At 40.0% G+C, this 21827-nt stretch overlaps 1 protein-coding gene across 1 annotated transcript in view; it reads left to right on the top strand.

The window, feature by feature from the left end:
• The first annotated feature begins 915 nt into the window (after positions 1-915).
• raver2 (ribonucleoprotein, PTB-binding 2) overlaps positions 916-21827 on the top strand; it is a 74342-nt gene continuing 53430 nt past the window's right edge. The window contains exons 1-2 of the mRNA XM_058638894.1: positions 916-1253; positions 14695-14761. Coding sequence (XP_058494877.1) covers positions 951-1253; positions 14695-14761 — 370 coding nt within the window. The 5' untranslated portion in view covers positions 916-950. The remainder of the gene's footprint in view (positions 1254-14694; positions 14762-21827) is intronic.

The raw sequence follows: 21827 nt of genomic DNA, 5'->3' as shown, positions 1-21827 counted from the left end.
ATAATACACAACTCCTTATATGGACATCCTGGGGGTGTGTGTTTATAGGTTACACATTCAGGCTTTAAAAAAATGATTTTTTTCTTATGTTTTCTTATGTGTTGTTATGAGTCAAAGTTATGATTCAATTTAAATTGCATTGGAAGTAGTGATATAAAGTAGTACAATTGTGCAGAAGTCACACAATTAGACCGTTTTTCCTTTCTTTTTGTGAAAGTGAAAGTTTCCGGTGCATGAATACATTTTTATTAATTTTTTTACTCAGTAATGGTGATTTAATGTGATTTAAAAGTACAGTAAAGTACAGTACTTCCAAAAAAAAACACACTTAAGTAAAAGTAAAATTACAAAGTTTAAAAATGACACACAAAAAAACCTACTCAATTACAGTAACACGAGTAAATGTAATTCTTTACTGATGGTCATTTATTCACTGTCCTATTAAAGATAAATTCATTTAAATTGATTAATTTCCGATCACTGAGGAGCCTGTCATTGGCATTGGCTCTAACCATGGCTCCTCCTGTTCATTCAGCTGACAGTTGGGGTCGCCAGGAGTCCGAGGTGCAACGATCTACTGTTTATGAACCATAAAGTGAACTGAGCCCTACATTTAAAGCACGAGATGCTGCATCTGAGAACATGTGTTATTCGTCTAAACAAGGAAACAAGGAAATGATGATTGCACAAAAAAAGTAAATCATGTTTTTCATTAAGTAAAGTATCCTAAAAATAACAGAATGTATCATGAATATTATTCATAAATAAATAACTTTAAGAGGGAATGCATTTATTTAAACTTACAAATGATTCTCCCCTCTCTCTCTCTCACTGACACACACCTCCCACCTGCTCTCTCTCTCTCTCACTCTCTGACTCTCTCTCTCACTCTCTGACTCTCTCTCTCTCTCTCTCTCTCTCTCCTCACACTTTTCCCTCAGACACCCAAGATGGCGGCAGCGTCATCCATCCAGCCGCCGAGCGTCCACTCTTCTTTAGTGCGGGAGGAGAGCGCACTTTCCCCGGAGATGGACAGTCCGGGGAGCCGGCAGCCGGAGGAGGAGGAGGAGGCGGCGGCGGTAGTGGCGGCGGCGGCGGCTACGGTGCAGCCTCCTGAGCCGGGCGTCTGCCTCCGCGAGCTGCCGGACTTGGAGCCGGAGGAGATCGAGAAGCGTTTGGCCAAAACTCGGCAGGAGCTGAGCAACAGGAGGAAAATCCTCATCAAGAACCTGCCGCCGGACACCACGAACCAGGTACGGGGCAGGAAAGCTACAGGGAAAAGAGGGGAAAGTGAAAGAAAAGTGTTTTGTGTTCGTTGGTTTGAAGGTTTCGCGCACATGACGCGCGTGTGGTGTTAGTTTGCGGCGACTGTCGCACTTTGTTGCACCCTTTAATCTGTGACTTTGAACTTAGTTTCCAAAGTGTTTCACACGCCCTCGTGCTCATGTTCTTCATATAACGTGCTTCATCATTTCAATTTCAATTCATCTCGGAATATAAATGACAAGTAAGTCACCTGATGCTCGCACTCCACAGCACCAAACATTTAAACCCGGTGACCTGCTGCTCATGTTGTTCTTCCCTCTGAAACAGTCACTCTCTGACTGAGTCTGTAGATTCACTTGTTTCCAATTAGATCAACTGTGACTGTTCTTCCATCGTCACCATGAAGAAAAACATCAGAAACGTTTCAATGCTTTTGTGAGTCATTCCTATCAGGAGGATAAAACCCACTGTGGATTCATAGATGCCTGGAAATGTGCATCAAAAAATACGTAGACTTATAATTCATCCACATTTTCGTTTCCTGCCAAAATAATCAACAAAATCCGCTCATTTACCAAAGTTCTGTCTATGAATTCTTGTAGCAACGAATGAACGGTAACATAATAATCAGATTCCTTCACTGGAGGCTTCTTTGTTTGTGTGTTGTACGGGCAGGAAAAATTCAAGAGCATGTTTCTTGTCAGAGGCGAAAGCGAGTGACTCCGCTGTTTCATGACCCCGTGACCTTTTTAGATTTCTCCCACTGACACTGGTGTCAGCATGCAACTCTTCACGAGGCAGCGTCTCAGAGCTGATGCACTAAGCGTTCTTAGAAAGAGACGGGCTGTCAAAGGAGAAGAAGAAGGAGGAGGAGGAGGAGGAGAAGAAGCTCTCCATCTGGTATTAGTGTGTTTAGTTTAGGGGGAGGAGCGAGGGAATGTGGAAGAGAAGAAGAGAGTGTGTGTGAGAGATGAAACAGAGAGAGAGAGCGAGGACAAGTAAGTTGGATAGCGTGAAGCAACACAAGTGGAATTTCTCTCCGTGTTTTTCCACATTATTCACGTGTCCAATCGAGCGTGATGAGTTTAGAGACAATGTCTGTGTCCATCTAAAGGAGTCACTGTATAGACTGGAGTGATGCTGTTAAAGTGACTTCATATCACACTGTAGGATAATAAACCCCGCAATCTTGCAGCTTTGCAGACAGAGATGAGGCGTTAACGTTTAAAACCACCCTGCACTCTCAGAGAATTCAATAACACAATAACGCTGTGTTATATGGTTACACGCTCTCTGGTGTAAGTGCTGGTCGTCTGCCCCTGTTTCCTGTGTGTGTGTGTATAGGAAGATAATATCGTTTTAAAGAGGATTTCAAAGCTTCTTCTTCTTCTTGCAGAATAAAGCTTCACAGATGTAGAGATTTGTATTTTTAATTTTAAGTTGGATGAAAATCCACTGAAAATCTGGCTCTGGGCTTTTATTTGGCTTATTTTAACCATAAAAGGACCAGAGAATGTCCTGTCACTAACTGCTTTTGCCCATTTTCCAGAATAACTCATATCTGGCAGTTATTTACAGTTTACTGCATGTTAAAATGCTGTTTTAACAATTTAAAATGAAGAAAAACAACATTGAGTTTTTGTCTAAATATGCAACAACTATGTACAGGTGTTCTTCCCACTCTCTCCTCTCTGGAGACAAATACGATTCTTCGGCTTCCTGCAACGGCGCGAGGGAAATTACCGTAATAACCACACGTTGGCTTTGACGTGCAACTCGGCTTCCAGAAACCGCTGGAATTTGTCCGATAGCACAACACGTCAAGTAACTACAGTAATGCAAAGTGTGCTTGTGTCGGTGTTAAAGGGTTTTAACTGTAATCAGTGCCATTATTCATAGCATCTGATAAAACTTCTCTTTTGTGCCTAAAGAGCTCAAACCCAACAGCCATTGTTGCTTCCTCCAGCACAGGAGTCTGGAAACATATTCATTCTGTTAAAGATTTATTTCCGTCAGTTTTTATACTTATAGCACTCTCTATATACAAATGTACACGGTGAATCATGATCCTCCTAACTGCCTCACAGTACATTCAGAGTGTTATGATACTGATAAAAAAAAATCATTTAAATGATTTATAGTTCCGCGACGCCATCATCCATCCATAACACAACAGCACAAAGTGGCAGTTTTTCGGTTCGTTAGGAATCTTTGCAAACGGAATCAAGCGGGGAGGGAAATCTGAAATATCCCACTGACATGAATGTGTGAAAATCCTTTGAAAAGTCTATAAGGGTTTTGTTTTGTTTGTTGTTGTGGCGGGACACAATCATGTCTTTGAGCTCTGCAGGCCGTTTCTTTTTTGACCTCACAGGGTTTTTCGCTCTGATATGAACCCTCGCCCAGGAGACCTTTACACACAACACAGATGGACTTCAATCGGAGTGTTGAAAGAACTTAAACTGTTATTGAACCTGTCTGATGGACTCTAAATAGACTGAGTGTGTTTGTGTGTGTCTGTGTGTCTTGGAGACCAAAATCTTGGTCCTAATGAGGCAGAGGCACACTTTTGAGGAACTGGTCCAGTTAGGGCTGAGATTTGACTTGTGGTTATGGTTCAGTGTAGGGACGAGGCTTTGTTTAGTTCTGTCCAAATGAATGGAAGTCAGAGGGAGTCCTTAAAAGGATAGCTGTGCAAACCTGTGTGTGTGTGTGTGTGTGGTGCACTTTGTCAGATATACGGCTCTGTTGACAGTCCTCGTTTCTCAGAGAGAGAGAGAGAGAGAAACAGGGGAGAGCACGGAAGAGAAAACAGAGGAGCTGGGTGAGAGGAGAGGAAATGAAGGACTGGCAAAAGTACAACGTAAAGGAAAGAGCAGAGAGAGAGGGTTTGAGAGAGAGAGGGTTTGAGAGGTGGTTTGTGGAACAGGCAGAGTCATTTTTCTATTTCTCTGATGTTTATGCCGACCCCGCTTAAATATCAGTGCCATTTTATGCCATATAACATGAGTCGGATTGACAAATATGCTGTTGGATGCATTTCATTCATTCAAAATACACTTCTTTTGGGTCTAAATCCGTTTGAATCACCATAAATAAATAAAATGAAACAATGAAATAAGGCTATGGCCCTTGACATAAATCATAAATAAATAAAACTCGATCACTTTTTGTTTTAGGCTCAAACGACAACATTTAAATGACCATAAGATCCCTAAATTATGTGAAATTCAAAAAGTTCAGAGTTCTGATTTTGAACTGTCAGTGATAAAGTGACACAGAGTTAGATCCCAAAACATTGCAAATGCAAGGATTTTGACCCAACTGTTCACACCAGACTCCATTTGGAATTTCAGAAATGACAAATACTGGAAAAAAAAGATGAAAATGTTTAAATGAATCCAAGCACGTAGTGTAAATGTTTAGAGTGCGTGAGGACGAGATCGTCCTCCGAGGACTCCTGCTCAGTGCTTGAATTATTCAGTTTCATAGAAACAGATCAAACTTGTGTGTGACTGTGTTTTTTCTTCTTCTACACTTGGCCGTGTGTGAGTGTGCAGATGGGTTTGCATATGTACAGGTAAACATGAATGCAGGGTTGCCAGAGCCTTTCTCTCTCCACCCGCCTCCTCCATCTCACTTTACATGCTGTGATGTGCGCGCGTGTCACTAGCAGATGTTCATGACGGCTGCCCCTTCCTGACAGTGGGCAGCCTTCATCACCTTCGTCATTTATTTGCCTGTGTGTGTGTGTGTGTGTGTGTGTGTGTGTGATTCACCTCAGAGTTATGCAAATGTGTTTGTTGCGGTTTTCTCTCACGGGTTTTGTAATGATGCACCTGTCAGACTGACTACTGTTCATTACTAATCAACAGGTTAATACTGTTTTGTGTAGTTTAGCCGTGACTTTATTGGTAAAATAATAAAATTGACCAGCGCACTTGCTGAGGTCTTTAATGATGGTGTACAGGAAGTGGCATTGTGCGCACAGTAGGATAAGACTTTGGACATCACTACCATTGGCCTTCCTGTAAGGGAGAGTGTGTGTTTCAGATTGAGGGATAAGGATAATTGGACTCTCTGTATGTTGGTTCTGCGGCGGACTGGTGACCCTGTCCAGAGTGTACCCAGCCTTTTGGGCTATGTCAGCTGGGATTGGCTCCATCTCCCACTGTGACGCTCATGTGCACGATGAAGCGGTGACCCTCGAAACCAGCTGACGCCCCCGACTCCCCCCTGTCCTGGTGTGAGACAGATCTGTAGATCGGGGCTTTTTGCTGGAGCTTGTTTACTACAGTTTTACATCCTCGGTGTCCATTTAGTTGCATCGCAGATTAAAACTCAGTGTGATGCTTTTTGACCTCAACACAACCTGACTCACAGTGAGCAGCCATCTGCCTTGGCTGGTTTGGATTAGAGGAGGAAATTATTATTGTGTTGCATCACAATTTTCACAAATCAGACATTTTTTGTTTGAGTTTGAGTTCCAGAAACATGAAGCTTTTGATTGTTTTGACGTAAGTCATGCACAGAGGACATTAACATGCCCATATCCTGATAGCCTGATGGTGTGTGTGTGTGTGTGTGTGTGTGTAAGATGCATGGTGCTTTCACTGACACTGGTTGGTGTGAAAGAACAGATTACTACGGTTGCACTGCTGTGATTTTTTCTGCTCCTATTGCTGATGCTTTTCTGTGCACATCCAACCTGTCAATAAAGTGCTGTAGCAAATTTAGAATAGATGGTCTTAGACAGAAGGCTTTCAGCCGTGTTTAGCACTCAGGTTAAATAATTTAGTTTGCAATCAGGAGAGCATTAACTCCATATATTTCCACATGACATTCAAAGCCAGTACTTTATCTTCATTTAAGTTATTATTATTTTTTTTTTTGAACAATGTGTTTATTGAGTTTATATTTTTTTGAGAACAAGAAACAAAAAAACAGACATAATAAATAAGAAAAATGAAAACGTCTAAAAAACATATATACACATGTACATGCATACCGACACAAAGAATCTTCTTTTAATTTACTCTAATGAATGACTTGGTGAGGATTTTGCAGGCTGTCCTACATAGAAAGGTGTAAAACGTAACATTTCTCCATTAAATGATGTATGAATGAAGACTGTCATCATCTCAGTGTGTGAATTGATTCTAAGACATGATGTGTTGCAGCGTTGGCATGTAACCCACCATTCCTGCTGTCTTTTATGAAGACGTAGCTAGTTTCGAACAACACCTACTGCAAAACTCAATATATTTTCAATGTGTTTTTCGAATAAACATGAAAATAATGAAAAATGTAAAAATTGTTACCCTTCTCTCTGATATCGCATATCGTATCAATCATATCGCCATCGCGGTTCCTGTCAAAAATAATCGCAGTTAGATATCTATTCAAAATCGTTCTGCTGCTGCTGCCGTCAAGGTGAAATAACAACACCATGTGCGTTTGAAAATAAAATGTCCAGATGGAGTGAAGATACTACGCTCCTGCCTTGAACAGGCTGTGAAAGAGAAGTGAAAGGAAATAGACTCTTGTGTTTATTCATGCTTGTCTGTTTACAATAATATGTGCGTGTGTGTGTGTGTGTGTCTGTGTGTGTGTGTGTGTGTGTTTTCTAAGAAGCGTCCCTGGCAGGCATTTGATACACCAATGATCGGTATCGCTATGTATAGTTAAAGCCACCTGTCCTGCTAAATGAATTGCAGCTGTTAATAGACGTTTGTTTGTAAGCAAGAGTAAACAAAAAGTTCCACGGATTGATGCGTTTATGTTGTATATGAGTGAAATAAGGGTTTCAACTTGGAAATGGGTGCATGGCAATGATAATGAGGTGTTGATTTCTTGACACCGGTAGATGTTCTGTTTGTATGTATCATTATCATATTAATATATATCATATATTGTGAAACTTTGTTAAAACACTGCAGTAGGTTACATGGCTCAAAAGCCTCACTGGTATGAAAGTTGCAGCTTTCTAAATGTAATAAATATGAGTGGTAATGATAGGGGTGGGAATCACAGACGATACGATACATGGTCCAACAACGATTCTTTGATAATCAGTATATTGCAAGATACAGTACATCATGCTATCTGTGCAAATGAAGCAAAAAACAAAACATCTGGGAAAAGTTAAAAGTGCAGGATTTCTCTATTTATTCACAACATCGAGAACCATAAGTGCATAAAGTCTATGTATTGAACATGGATGGGGCCCTTTACCGGGCAAAGAACTATAGTAACTTCCGCAGACATCCCAAACCGTGTTACTGTCTTGTTACCGTGAGATCTTAGAAACACGTGGATTCCCAATCAGCCACGATCCAGATCCATCTACGTCACAGAAAAGTGTCATCGTGAAATACGAGCCATCAGTGGAGGCCTACAGTGCTCGAATGTCAGTGCAGTTCTGGGAAGGCAAAAAGTACGGTCATGGAGTCATAGAATATCTCAAGTAGATGAAATCACTCAGGTGTGTTGGAGCAGGGAAACATCTAAAAGAATGCAGGACAGGAGTCTCTGAGGACCAGGATTGGGAAACACTGTTCTCAAATGTTCTTCAGTATAATGTTCCTTTCACTTTATTTATGTTTTTCTTGTATATTCTTATACTATCTCCTTCTGCACTTGGATCCACTGTTCCTATCTAGTGGAGTTCTTTTCAAGACTGCTTCTATGTACCTTAGCTTATTCCTATTTTGTAAGTCGCTTTGGATAAAAGAGGCTTACATTTAATGTATATGCACCTTTTGGATTTTGAAATTTTTTTTTTTATCACAGATAACCAGGGAACTTGATTTTCTACATGTTCTATTCTCCAATAACACTCTAGGGTTGAAATGTTTAATTTCCAAGTATTTTATTGAGAGCCCTGTAAAGGGTTAACATCTCTTAACGTAGCTTTCTCCACTATTATCCCGCTGTAAACTCCATCTTCTCCGGCCAGGTAACTTTTTTTCTCATTCAGGGAGCAGCGCCACCACGAGGAGACATGAGGGACTGTTTACATTAGAGCGCCTTAAGTTATGAATTAAAATGTCGATATTTTCCCTGTCGTATGGACTATCTTATTGGATGAGGAAGGACGACGATATATCACCAAAATGGTATTTTCATCCACTCCTGGATAATATATGTGGTTAGTGTAATTATATGATGATTTCAAAGCATTGCAGTGTGGAGTGTGGGCAGTGCGGTCTGTTTTTCTGGCAGATGTCAGTGTTATCCTTTCTTTTCTCCCTCCCTCCCTCCCTCTCTTGTTCTAGCATATATCACTCTATCAGTAGGTCAAGGACACAGTTGCTGCCAGTAAGGAGGCCATGCAGAGTGTCAAAGAGAATCCCCCCCCACTTCTACACTTCTACACCGTGAAGTGGCCACATGCACATAAACGTGTGCACACATGCATTCAGGCACACAAGTCCAAACGATAGAACACTATTATACTTTTCCTTTCAGTGGTTCTGTGTGTGTGTGTGTGTGTGTGTGTGTGTGTGTGTGTGTGTGTGTGTGTGTGTGTGTGTGTGTGTGTGTGTGTGTGTGTGTGTGGGGTTATGCATGAACAAGTGTCAGGGTAAATACACAACACTCTCTTTTTATCTGGAGAGAGAGAAAATATTCACTTGCCTTTCCACCTTACATCTATGTACATTTCCTTCTATGTTACCTATTATTCCCTGTAAAAGGATTTTGAGTAATTTAATAAAAAAAGGAAGCCGTTTGCTGTCAGAGTGTAAGGGTCTAAAGAAAACCTGTACCACATAGAAGGTCATTTGCAGGATTAAAAGAACAGTTGCTGAAGAGACTTGTCATTGTACAGAAGTTATTATTATTATAATAATAATAATAATAATAATAATAATAATCTAAACACTTAACAGCTAAATAATCCCTTGTTTATGTGAATATATTGTCCTTGGAAGATCCAGGATGTCCTTTTAAACAACACTAAAGCACGTTGTATATTCAGTGAAGGTCATGTGTTTGAAGCTGTCTCTGAAAGCATTTTACAAGATGGCTTTCTTTAAAACAGAGTAGTGTTGTTCCTATTTTTTACAAGCTATGATATATAGCCTTTAACCTTTAATTGCAAAAAATAAGCAAAACATCAGATTTACAAAGAGAGGAAAGAGAAGAAGATGGAGACCAAGAGCATTAAAAACAAAAAAATTAATAACATTAACCCTTAGTGCTCACAGATGTGTGCCGCAGGTGCATCCATGGTAAATTGCAGTGGGAATAATACACAACTCCTTATATAGACATCCTGGGGGGGTGTGTTTATATATGTGTCACATATTCGTCTTCTCATATGTTGTTGAGTGTAAGTCATCATTCATTTTATACTGTATCGTGGTATAAAGTAGCAAATAATTGTGCAGAGTCACAAAATAGACTGTTTTTCTTTTCTTTTTGTTCATAAAAACGAGCGAAAGTGAACTTTGAACCGTGTCGTATTTCCAAATTTCACAAATTCAACCCAATTTTAAACATTTTGAGTACTTTTTGCTCTGGTGTGTTTATAAATAAAGGGGAGAAGACACTCTATATTGCACATTCCTATACCCTCTGTATATACTATATGTTTAAACATAGTAATGGGAAAAAAGCAGCTGAAATGCTCTGTGTTCCAAGGGTTAATAACAATGAGCATCATCACTCTCATCTTCATCATTCTCGTCCAGGGTGTGACGTCATTCCTCTTGACCCAACGCCATCTGGGATTGGTTCTTGCTCGTCATGTGACACTCAGAAACGAGCGATGAGGATAATATCGACGTTCGCAGTAATGAGTAGCTATATCATATATAGTAATAGTTATAGTAGTAGTATTTGAGCTCTGCAATCAGTGACGCCTGTAAAATAAGAACAAATTGGCAGCCGTTCGTGTGCTGAGTACAAGAAGACGGATGTTTTGTTAACACAAACAATTTGCCTTTCTGTCTCTTTAGGGAGGCCAGTGGCTGCTGAAACATGATTAAGCATCACTTAGCTTTTACAACAGTCTTAATTACATAGCAAAGAGATAGTGTAGTGGGAATATTTCACAGAATAATCTAGTGAGAGAACTGTGTGAATAACTTTCAATATCTGGCAGTTATTTACAATTTACTGCATATTAAAATAGTGTATTAACAATTTAAAATGAAGAAAAAATTTTTGGTAACACTTTATATTAAGGTACATGCATGCAAGTAGCACACTAGCCCTTTGTTAGTAATTATTAAGCATGTATTGACACCTTATTCTACATAACCTTATTCTACCTCTATTGCGACAATGCATTAATTTACAGTCAATAAGTGATAATTAGGAGTTAATTGCAGGAAAGATCCTAATTAACATCGTAATAGAGGTAGAATAAGGTGTTAATACGTGCTTAATAATTCCTAATAAAGGGCTAGTATGCTATGCATGTTAGTAAGCATCTAGTTAATGGTGAATATGTGTATCTTAAAGTTACCAAAGGTTTTATTTAGACAAAACACTGTAGTTGTACATGAACAACTCTTTTCCAACTTTTTCATCTTTGGTGACAAAGACGCTGATTCGCCGGCTTCCTGCAAAAGTGCGAGCGGAATTACCGTAATAACCACGTGTTGAGTTTGACGTGCAACTTCTCCGCTTTCAGAAACAGTTGGTATTTTTCCGATAGCACAGAGCGTTGTGTAATTGCGGTGATGCAAAGTGCGCTTGCGCAAACGTGTCGTCTGTGTTAAAAAGGGGTTAAATCGGCAGAGGCACTGGTTTGCGTTATTTTACCTCTTCAATCACATTTGTTTTAAATAAGGATTTCACTTTTTTTTTTTTTGTCCGTTCTCATTAATATCTCAGTGGATTTTATATTTCTTTTGAATCCGTCATGCAGTATACTGTGTATTGTCTCAGTACAAAAACACCCCTCCGCATCTAGTCATACTTGTCATCCCTTTCTGTAGCAGGACAGATGACTCATGAATAGATGAATATGTAGCTCAGATCCCAAACTAATGTGTTCTCCTTTTTTTTTTTCCTCCTCTTTCTCTCCATGTCTATCTCAGCCACTATGGCTCGCTCTGCACTTGTTTTAAAGGGTGAGCACGTTGACCTCCTGTGTGGGCTGCGTCGTGTGGCTCTCACTGATGGAGAACATGTCTGTGAGTGGGCCGGAGAGTGGTTTGAGGCCCAGTGAAAGAGAGAGGAAAAAAAAACAAAAACGTGTTTATGTAGTAGAATACCTCAAATGTTGAAGCAGCATTTTTGATAATAGAAATAATGGTTTTCATGTGTCCACGTGTTTCTGGTTTGGTGATGCAGTTAACCCTTTAACACCGAGTGTATCGCAGACGGCGCGTTGGCACGAGCGCAATTTGCATCGCCGTAGTTACGCTGCGGTTTGTGCTGTCAGAAACATTCCAACGGTTTCTGACAGCTGACAAGGTGCACGTCAAAAAAACTTGTTTTTTACGGTAATTTTACTGTTTCAGAAAGCCAACCAATCAGCGTCTTTGTCACCAGAGAGGAGAGAGTGGGAAGGACACCTGTACACAGTTCACATTTTTGGGCCTGTTTTTGGATATTGAGACATTAAGACTCAAATATGTTTTATACCAGGGGTCTCAAACTGGCGGCCCGGGGGCCACATGTGGCCCTCCAATCGATTTCATGTGGGCCTCCAAACAATATCAAGTTGTAACGAGTTATTTCTATATGTTTTTATTTTTAAATTAATAGATTCATTTTGCATCATAAATTTGTAAATCATTGTTGCATATTAAAACAAGCACTTATATTTTGAAATGATCCAATCCAACTTTATTTGTAAAGCACAAAACAAACACAGTGGACCAGCTCACACGAGGCAAGGGTACATATAAAAAAAGGAATTAATACGGCATATTGATATGTCATTTTGAGCTCCTAACGTCCACCGCAACTGTTGCTTTCCCAAAAAAGTTAGGCTTTTTTTTTTACTTGACTGGCCCCTGACTGACCAGACGAGACAGTCAGTGGCCCACAGGTCATGTTTTATACTGTTCCAATTCCATATTTAACACGCAAAATCTGTTGTTCATGTACAACTGCAGTGTTTTTCAAAGTAAACCTTTTTGTTTTTTTCCTTCATATTAAATAGTATATGCACTATTTTAACCTGCAGTAAAATAGTGTCAATAATAATGTAAAAACTTTGTCAATAACTGCCAGATATTTCAAGTTATTCTGGAAAAATGTAGAAAAACACTTACATTCTGGTGCTTTTATGGTTAAAATAAGGAAAAAAAAAAAAAAACGTCGAGAGGGACATTTTGAGGGTTAGGTGTTAAAGGGTTAAAAAAAAGAAGCAAAGATGATGTCTTTGTTGTCATCACTGAATAGATCGCACTCGATAACGACTTTTCCAACAAGTTTATTTGCTCCTACATTCACTGTTTGTTTTCTAATATCTGAATACAGTTGCAGGAAAGCTTGTTAACTTTTCTCCCCCATCATGCAAATGATCCATGTCAGGCTGGTTATGAGCGATTCCTGACTAACACCTGGGTTTTTCCGGGGGCTGTGACAGTTTGTCTTTTTCTCTGAGATATTGGACAAGATAATATTATGGTCTACACTAGGTAAAAAAAAATGCATAAAGACCCCGAGGCAGCTGCTGGAATGAGAAACTGTATTGTAATGGAATGTGTAAAGTAAGTTATAAGCCAAAAGTAAAGCAATAAAGTCGACATCTAAAACTCTACGGAGTGAACTGGCGGGGCTGTGGCGATTGTTGTGGTGAACAATGGAGCGAAATTGTGATGACACATTGCGTGACACTCAAATGAGTGTGTGTTTTGTCCCGTTTTAAAAAGAACAGAATGGTTCGAACAGCACATCTTTTGTTTGTAACCCAGCCACTTTATCAGGGTGCACCTGTTCAACACAAACATCTAATCAGCCAGTCACATTACAGCAGCTTACAGCATTTACGCATATAGGCATGATCATGATCAAAAACACCCGATCAAGTTGTGACGGAGCATCACAATGGGGAAGAGCGGTGATTTCTGTGACATAGACTGTGGCGCGGTTGTTGGTGCCACGCGTACTGGGCTGAGTATTTTTCTCAAACTGCTGATCTGCAGGGATTTTCCATGCACAACCGTCTGAGAGGGTTTACAGTGGGTGTCAGTTCTCTGGGCCAAAAGGGCAGAGAAGAATGAGCAGACAGGTTTGAGATGATACAAAGCCAACACTAACTCAAATCATCAAGGTTTGCAGAAGTCGATCTCTGAACCTTAAGGCAGATGGGCCGCTCCTGACACTTTATGAAATGTTCTCTGTACCTAATAAAGTGGCGAGTGCAAGTGAATGTCTACTTCTTAGGGATGGGACGACGCCACGTTTTTGTGTCCAATTATGAACGTGTGAAGCTGTGAAACGAGTCATTTCAAAGACAAAGTTCTCCAACTGTGTCTCAGATATCGTTCTACTAAGAAGAAGAAAATAAACAGCCCAAACATGACTCGGCTAATTGGCTTTTGCTGATTTTTCATTTCCATTTTTACAGTCTGTGCATAGTGTAGCATGCAGTATATACTCTATATAGGATCCAGTGACCACTGTCTGTGGTTCGTTGGATCAGACATGGTGTTAATAAGTAACGGGAGAATCTCGCAGCCGCACACTCTGATCGCGGTGAATTCATTGTTTGCGTCGGAGGATAAAAAGAGTCCCCTCCAAATGTACATCATGAACTGTACACTTGCCGTTCCACTGAGTCTCTGGCGGCACTTAGCAATAATTGCTCTCTGCCGAAGTGATCTTTCCACTGTCACAGAGAGTTTCGACTGAGACTCACAGGTTGTTTTTGCACTGTGGGTGTATTTTTCTCTTTTTCGCTTTCTTTTTTTGTGCGCGCTCACTCTTCAGTCCTTCCACCTACGCTGTTTTCTCGTTCAATCTGGAGCCGTTGTGTTCTTGGACAGGTTTGACAGTGACTGGCTCCTACAAGGTCCCTCGTATCACAGAAGCATATCTAAGAAAATAAAAATCCCCTTGATGCCTGTTTGTGCCGTAGTTGACTTCCGTGCAGGTGAGACTTGAGTGCCGACGTAACGGTGGAAATCCATCGGCGGCTAACGGAGTTAGTGGTGAGCAGTGAGGAGTTCATAATGCAGTCAGACAGCGGGGAGGAAGAGCGATCTCTTGCAGTGCTATTGCATCTGTGTTTGCTCGCTCTTTTTCTGTCGCACTTCATTATATCCCGTCTGTGAAAAGACAAAAAACAATTCTTCAGGAGAGTGGACCACTTCGGCATACAGTATCACTTTGGTAACTTTGCTTATTTTGTTAAATATATGCTGTGGCAACACTTTAAATCAAAGTTGGACTGCTTGATAAATGGAATAAATATGTTGAACACATTTGTGACGACTCTCTCGCTCTGTCTCATTATAGGAAGTCCACGAAATTCTGAAAGAATATGAGCTGAAGTACTGCTTTGTGGACCGCAATAAAGGAACAGGTAAGACTTGGCAGACGTAATCTGTACTCTCTGTATATTTGTGAGCGCCCTCATTCTCACAATGAAACAAATGAATTATGTCACTCCTGACTTCAACATAATCCTAATCATAAGACCTTACCTTAAAGAAGAAGAATGGATGTAAAGATGATGTTCTGTGGCCTTGGTCGTCATAACGATGAGCATATAAGAGCACGCGCATACACACCGACGCAGGTTTTCTCAAGTAAATCCTGAAATCCACAACCCCAGTGTAACTATCAACACAACAAGTATTTATGTGATCATAGTTCCATAGAAAGTAGTGCTGAAGTGACTTTTCCTTGTGGTTGAGAGAAAGCAGGAAAAAAAAAACGTAAGTAGGAATCCTGATATTGTCTGTTAAATGTAGCTTTATTTTTCTTCTTCTGTCTCCTCCTTGGACCCTTTTCCCAAGCTCTATCAAGCAGTACTGCTGACCTGAATGAGGGAGTGGTTGTGTGTATACAGCAGCAGTGCAGTAAAAAACTGTTGAAAGGGTTTTTTGAGGGGTCCTTCACTTTTCTTCATTGTCTTCAAAAGCAAATCACTTTCTTGATTTAATCGGATTATTCAACACTGTGTGAACTCAAACTTCACAGCATTTGAATCTAATGAATATTTGTTGACATGTTTTTTTGAGTCTTGGCACAAATCATTTTAATGAGCAAAGATAAACAAGGATGGTTTGTTTTTGCAGACCCTCATTCGTGTTCTTTCGGCTTCTCCCTCTCCGGGGGCCACAGCGGATGATCCGCATATTTTTTTTTTACACCGGATGCCCTTCGTGACACAACCCTCCCATTTATCCCGGGCTTGGGACCGAGATAATTTAGCGTTAATTTAGAGTGTCTTGTTAACAATGAGCAATGGGATTTGTCACCTTGATCGAGTTTACCCCAGCCCTAGACCCGGCAGGGGCTCCAACCGGCAACCCTTTGCTTACTAAACCTTTAATTTCAACTGTAATAAAAATAGGAAAGCACAAACATTTTAGACATCTTTCAAAAAATTGTTTCAAACTAAAAAAAATATTGTTATTTATTTGGCAAACAAGCTGAATTCACCTTTTTATCCCCAACTTTTTATGAGAAGTCAGAAAAATGAATCAAGCAACAACATTCAACCACTAAAACTAAATTATAAAATTCATGGCGGACAATAATAATTATATTTTAGTTAGTGATGATTTTGATAATTACCGATGCTGATGCTGAATGCTGAATGATTTTTTAATTGCGGTTTTAAACCCAACATATCGTCCAGTACCTTGTTTCCACGCAGAACAACACAAACACTCACAATGAGAAGGCCACCTGCCCCTCGAGTGTCTCTCTTTCCAGGGAAATCTCACAGTGCCTATATTTAGTCGGTGCAGTCAGCTGAGCTCCCTGAAACGTAACACTCGCAGAAAGTCGAGGGGAGGCTGGAAACAGCGGAGAAATCAAAGCGCCAGCCTGTCCAAAAGGTTAATGCTGTTTTAAGAGCAAATAAGAGCCTGATGAAACATGGGGCCCCTGTCGGACCAGTAGCCATGTAACTCGACCAATTAGGCCACTGTGGTAGTGACGGTGTTAAGCTCTGGTGAACTTAGTGGAGTGGGATGAGAATCCAGGGTCTTCGACATCACTGGCGTTTAACCCTTAGAACACATTACTGTGCGAGTATATACAGAGGCTATAGAGTGTCTTATAGCCTCTGTAAGCACAACCTAAGCAATCTGATGAAAGGTTTTTCTTTTCATTTACACCAACTTTATAAACACACCTGAGCAAAAAGTACTCGCAATGTTTAAAATCGGATTAAATTTGTAAAATTTGGAAATATGTCACATTTCAAAGTTCACTTTTTTGCTCGTTTTTATTCACAAAAAGAAAAGAAAAACAGTCTGTTTCGTGACTTCTGCACAATTATTGCTACTTTACAGTATATCGATATAAAATTAATCATGACTTTGACTCAGCAACACACAAGAGGATGAAAAAAACACACATTCTTTTAAAGCTTGAATATGTGACCTATACACCATCCTGTATAGGTCACATACACTACCAGGATATATATATATATATATATATATATAAATTAAAAAAATGTACGTCTTTAATTTAATACAATACATTTAATACATTTTCTCTCATCTATGTTCTAAAGTTAAGTTTACTGTCAAGTTCCCATCAGCAATGAAAGGGTTGCTGTCCTGAAACATGTTATCCAATCAGAATCATCTGTCTCTATTAGGCCCGGTTAGCTGGCTCATTCACTGGTTAGGACTTCTCGCCTGCACTTGTTCATACTAGGTCGCACATACATTTCATCTTCAGTGAGGGTGGACAGAATATAAATTGAGAATGTTGCTCGTTCTCTCTGTGCTATCTGGTCAGTTTCATCACATTTTGGTCACTCATCAGTTTCAAGCTCAAATGTAAAGCTGGGAAGCTTTGATAGCTCGTGCTCTTACCTTGAAGCAGACAAAGTACATCAAAAACACATCTGTATTGGAGTGATCAGTCTTTTTTTTCTTTTTTTTTTTTTAAATAAAACTCATAACCTTAACTAAATTCTCTTCATTTCTTGCTTTCAGCCAAGGCCGTTGACGGAACTCTTTTACAATTGTGTATTCAAGTCCTTTTCCGTCTTAATTCAAAGAAATAATGTTGAGACTCCTTGAAGTCGTTTTATTTCATAAAAACTTTATTCATTGAAACCGGAAAACGAGAGACGGAAAGAGAGGTGAGAGGGAGATATTGACAGTGACCACAACAGTGGTGGTGATGGTGTCGTCAAAGACGTCATCAAATTTCACCGTGGAGTTTTTCTCCAACACTTCCTCACCCAAAAGTCCTCGCCTCAGTGTCGCACTTCGTCGGGTCCTCAGTTACACACCACGGCCAGTTTGAAGTCAATAGGAGGAGCAGTTGTCAAACATTGACAGACATTCTTCCGTTTATTAGCAGAGTGGAGGAAACACGCTACCTGTCAGTTTTTCTAGACTTGACACCGCACTTTACTGGGTCCTCAGCTGTGCATCCACAGAGTGTGAAGTGGAAGTGGATATGCAGTCAAACAATCGTAAATAAATGAATGAATATAGTTTGGCATTTGTGGAAAAAAGCTTTTTTGCTTTCTTTCCATGAGCAGAAGATGAGTATTTTCCAAGAATTGGGATTTTGGAAATTAGATTTTCTTTTTGTCTGCTGTATTATGTTATAGTGACTGTGTGATGAATGATAAGTTGATCAGACAGTGTGCTTAGAAAGCCAAACAGTCATTCTCACCAAAGTCCCCACGACCTAATTTACATCACATTGAAAGAGACGAGATGTTTGAGTAAAAAAACTCAAAAGAACCTTTCATTTCCTGTGCTATATCATCTTAATCTGTGCAGCAAAAGACCACCGCTGGCATAGGAATCCACTTTAGTCTAGAGCAGTGATTCTGAGTTGTGAGCTACAGAGACGTGAGGGGGGTTGGGTGCAAGGAAACTGCGTCAGTGCTATTATTAAAGGTCCAAGTAAAATTATTTTCATTTGTCAGAAATTGAAGATAAAGTCAGTTAATCCGTTTTAAACCACCTGATTTGTTTGGGTTATGGGTTTTATGGGAGCTGGCTTGGCTCTGCAGAGGCTGCCATTTTGTAGCCCACGATGGACAAACTGACCACTCAAGCTTTGGACTGCACTGAAATAAATCAGAATGAAGGACTTAAAACCCAGAATTGTTCCAAATAACACATTTGAACTTAGGACCGACTGACCCATGTTCAACGGCTGTTTACATGGAACCCTTCTCCACTTCGGCCTCACGTGTGGTCTCTTGGAACAGTCTTTTTACCTGTTTAAATAAGAAGGCACTTGACCGCATTCAGGTCTTCCAGAACTCTGCTGCAAAGCTTTTAAGTGGAGCTCACAGAAGGTCACAGGTCATGCCTGTTTTAGTCTCACTGAATCCATTTAAAAATCTTGACCCATTTACTTTTAGAGCGTTGCATGGTCAGATGTTACTTTCCAATGACCCACTGAATGTGGAACGCTCTCCCTTGTTCCCTTCACTGCATAGCCACTGTTTCCGGTTTTTTAAAAAGCAGTTAACCCTTTAACACCTAAGCCTTAAAATATCCGTCCAGTTATATACAATTTACTGTATGTTAAAATAGTGTGTTAACATTTTTTAATGAAGGAAAACAAAAGATTAAAAGTTTTATTTAATTTTGTTATTTAACTTGTATTGCCCTGCGAAGCACTTTGTGATTACACATCTGTGAAAGTTGCTATATAAATACATTTTACTTACTTACTTTTAAGGGAAGTGTGAGATGAGGGATGTTCAGTTGTAATATGCACCAACACGTGGCTGAATTTTCAAGGTAGTGAGTTATTCACAACCAGATGTTACGCACAATTTCCCAATCACACACTGCAATTAATTTCAGTGTTTGAACAGGTCTGAGTTCTTGCTGCTGAGGAGATGGAGCATCCAGTCGCAGGACAGAGGGTTGAGAGCATCTCCTTTCCCTTCATTACATCCTAATGTATTGATCTAAGATCTGAGCGCAGAACCAAGCATGACTTCAGAGTGGCAGTATCAAGCCTGAAAAACATGTTCATTGGAGCCAAGACAAGAACCTGACCAAACTGTAGACGCCAGAGTCACACTGTTTGTCTTCACTCTAGAGAACATTTTTAAATTCATTGTATTTCTATTTTTTACTTTAAAATCATGACCATGTGAAGCCATTACATTTCATTTGTTTGTGCTTAGGTATTCATGCTTATTGTGCGCGTTTTAAAAACATGTCACATATAAAATGCACAGCTGTGTTTCCTGTGTGTTCTTACAGGAAGGGTGTCGCTGATCATTGTGTGTGTGTGTGTGTGACATGACAATCAGCTTGAACTCACCAGCCACTGGATCAGTTTTCATGGCAGCTGGATAACATCACCCCGACCAAGTGTTTACAGTGTGACTCACCCTCGCATCTTCTCTCCCACTGTCTCTTCACTCTCATGGCTTAGAAAATAAACACAGGTTTCTGTTTACTCCTGTCGCTGCCACCATGCAACACAAAAATTTCAAGTGTGGCTCTCCTTGACTCGGATTTTAAGTGAACGTGAAGTTCTGAATTAACCTTGATGTAGAAATGTTGTGCACAGTACTGTTACTGCTTTCTCCCAGATTCATTCATCCTTTACTTATTAATTATTCTTTGCTCTTGCCTGTATTCTATAAGTGTCTTCTTCTTCTTCTACTTCTTCTTCTTCTTCTTCTTCTTTTTGTTCTTCTTCTTCTTCTTCTGCGCCACAGCTGTTGACATCTGTAATCCCCTAAATCAAACACCAGGGCCACATTGGATTCCCGAGCAGAGCTTCCGCATCACAGAAGAACATCTTGCTTCTCATTTGAGCACACGATTAATTGATTAGAGCAGCCACACTTGCCAGTGCAAGACTTGTCTCTGATGCTTCCCACGTGAATGAGCCACGTCAATTTGGGAATAGACGGGGGGGAAAAAGATCTTTCAAATCAGTCTCAACGGCTACGATCTGTGCAGTCTGCTGGACCTGTCTCGGACACGGCACATCCTGTGTTTCTTTTTCAACAAAGATTTATTGGGAAGTGCACAAGTCACAAATGACTAGGTTAATACTGGGATCAGAAAATGAGCAGGGGCTCGGGGATAAATGCCCATGAAATATCTGAAATAGCTCTTGAAATATAAATAACTGTGGCTTTTATTTCCCCCTGTAATAAACGTTTGCAAAGCCAGAGTCAGAAAGTGTCACCTAATCACCTGTAGCACACACACAACTTCTTCTCCTTCCTGCTCCATGTTTGCCAGGGCAGCAAGCCGAGGGCTGCGGTGACTGGCTGCTCTGCTCACACAACATGGAGTGGTTTGTTATGTTAAATACCTCGAGTCAAACAAAATGAGGTAGAAACAGGCCCCAAAATAGATGATGTTACTGGACCCGTCGCAGGCTCTGGCCCTCCCTCAGCATCTGAACAAAAGCTGTCAAAGATGTTATTATTCGTGGTTGGAAGATCGGAACATCTGACAATACTGGACACATTTTCATGTATTTCCCTCCACTATATCATGTAAAATGTTATGGTGGTGCGGTTGTCATTAAATTCCATTCTCGTTGGTAATAAAAAGATGATAAAATTAGATTTGATGAGAACCCTGGCAGTGAAAATTAAAATGATTCTGGAAAATATCCCTGAAACATATTTCACAGAGGAAAAACAAGCCCCTGCCAAAAGAAGTTTTTGTTATTTATTGCTCTTTTCCATTATAAAGTTCTAGCACAACTCAACTCACTGGGATAGCGCCTGCTGCTTTTTTAATTCCCTTCTCTGACGAGGTTTAAAGCGAGCTGAGCCGAGGCTGAAATGGGACGTCAACAGACTGTCAGCCACTGATTGGTCAGAGAGTCATGAGCACATCAACGTCCGACAAAGAATCAAAGTGAACTAGAGCTGAAACGATTAATAGATTATTAATCGATTACTAAATTAATCAACAACTATTTTGATAATCGAATAATCGGTTTGAAGCTTTTTTCATGATTAAATCAAGATTTCCGATTGTTTAAGCTTCTTAAATATGAATATTTTCTTCATTTATTTGCTCTGGAAAACAAAGAAATCATTAAAAGTCAATCATTTTGGTTTGTGGACAAAACAAGACGTTTGAGAACATCATCATGTCCAGGTTTGACGAACACCGATCAACATTTTTAAGGTTTTCTGATATTCTGAACACCAAACGATTAATCGATTAATCGAGAAAATAATCCATAGATTAATCGATTATGAAAATAATCGTTAGTTGCAGCTCTAAAGTGAACAATGCCGAACTGTAGATCAGTTAAAAACAAAATCTTTCAATCAGCTCACTCTCTATCGCGGACAACTCGTGGTACATTTCTAATGGAGTCTGTGCTGGAACTACTGAACTTATCTTTAACCGATTCTAATGATTCAGTACATCAAGAACAACTGCTTTGCTCATATAACACGTTGCCCACATTGAGAAGGTACTACA

Source organism: Solea solea, chromosome 9 (assembly GCF_958295425.1).
Source record: "Solea solea chromosome 9, fSolSol10.1, whole genome shotgun sequence".
Classification (NCBI taxonomy): domain Eukaryota; kingdom Metazoa; phylum Chordata; class Actinopteri; order Pleuronectiformes; family Soleidae; genus Solea; species Solea solea.
The sequence above is the reverse complement of the archived record's forward strand: the minus strand, read 5'-3'. Positions and strand labels throughout refer to the sequence as shown.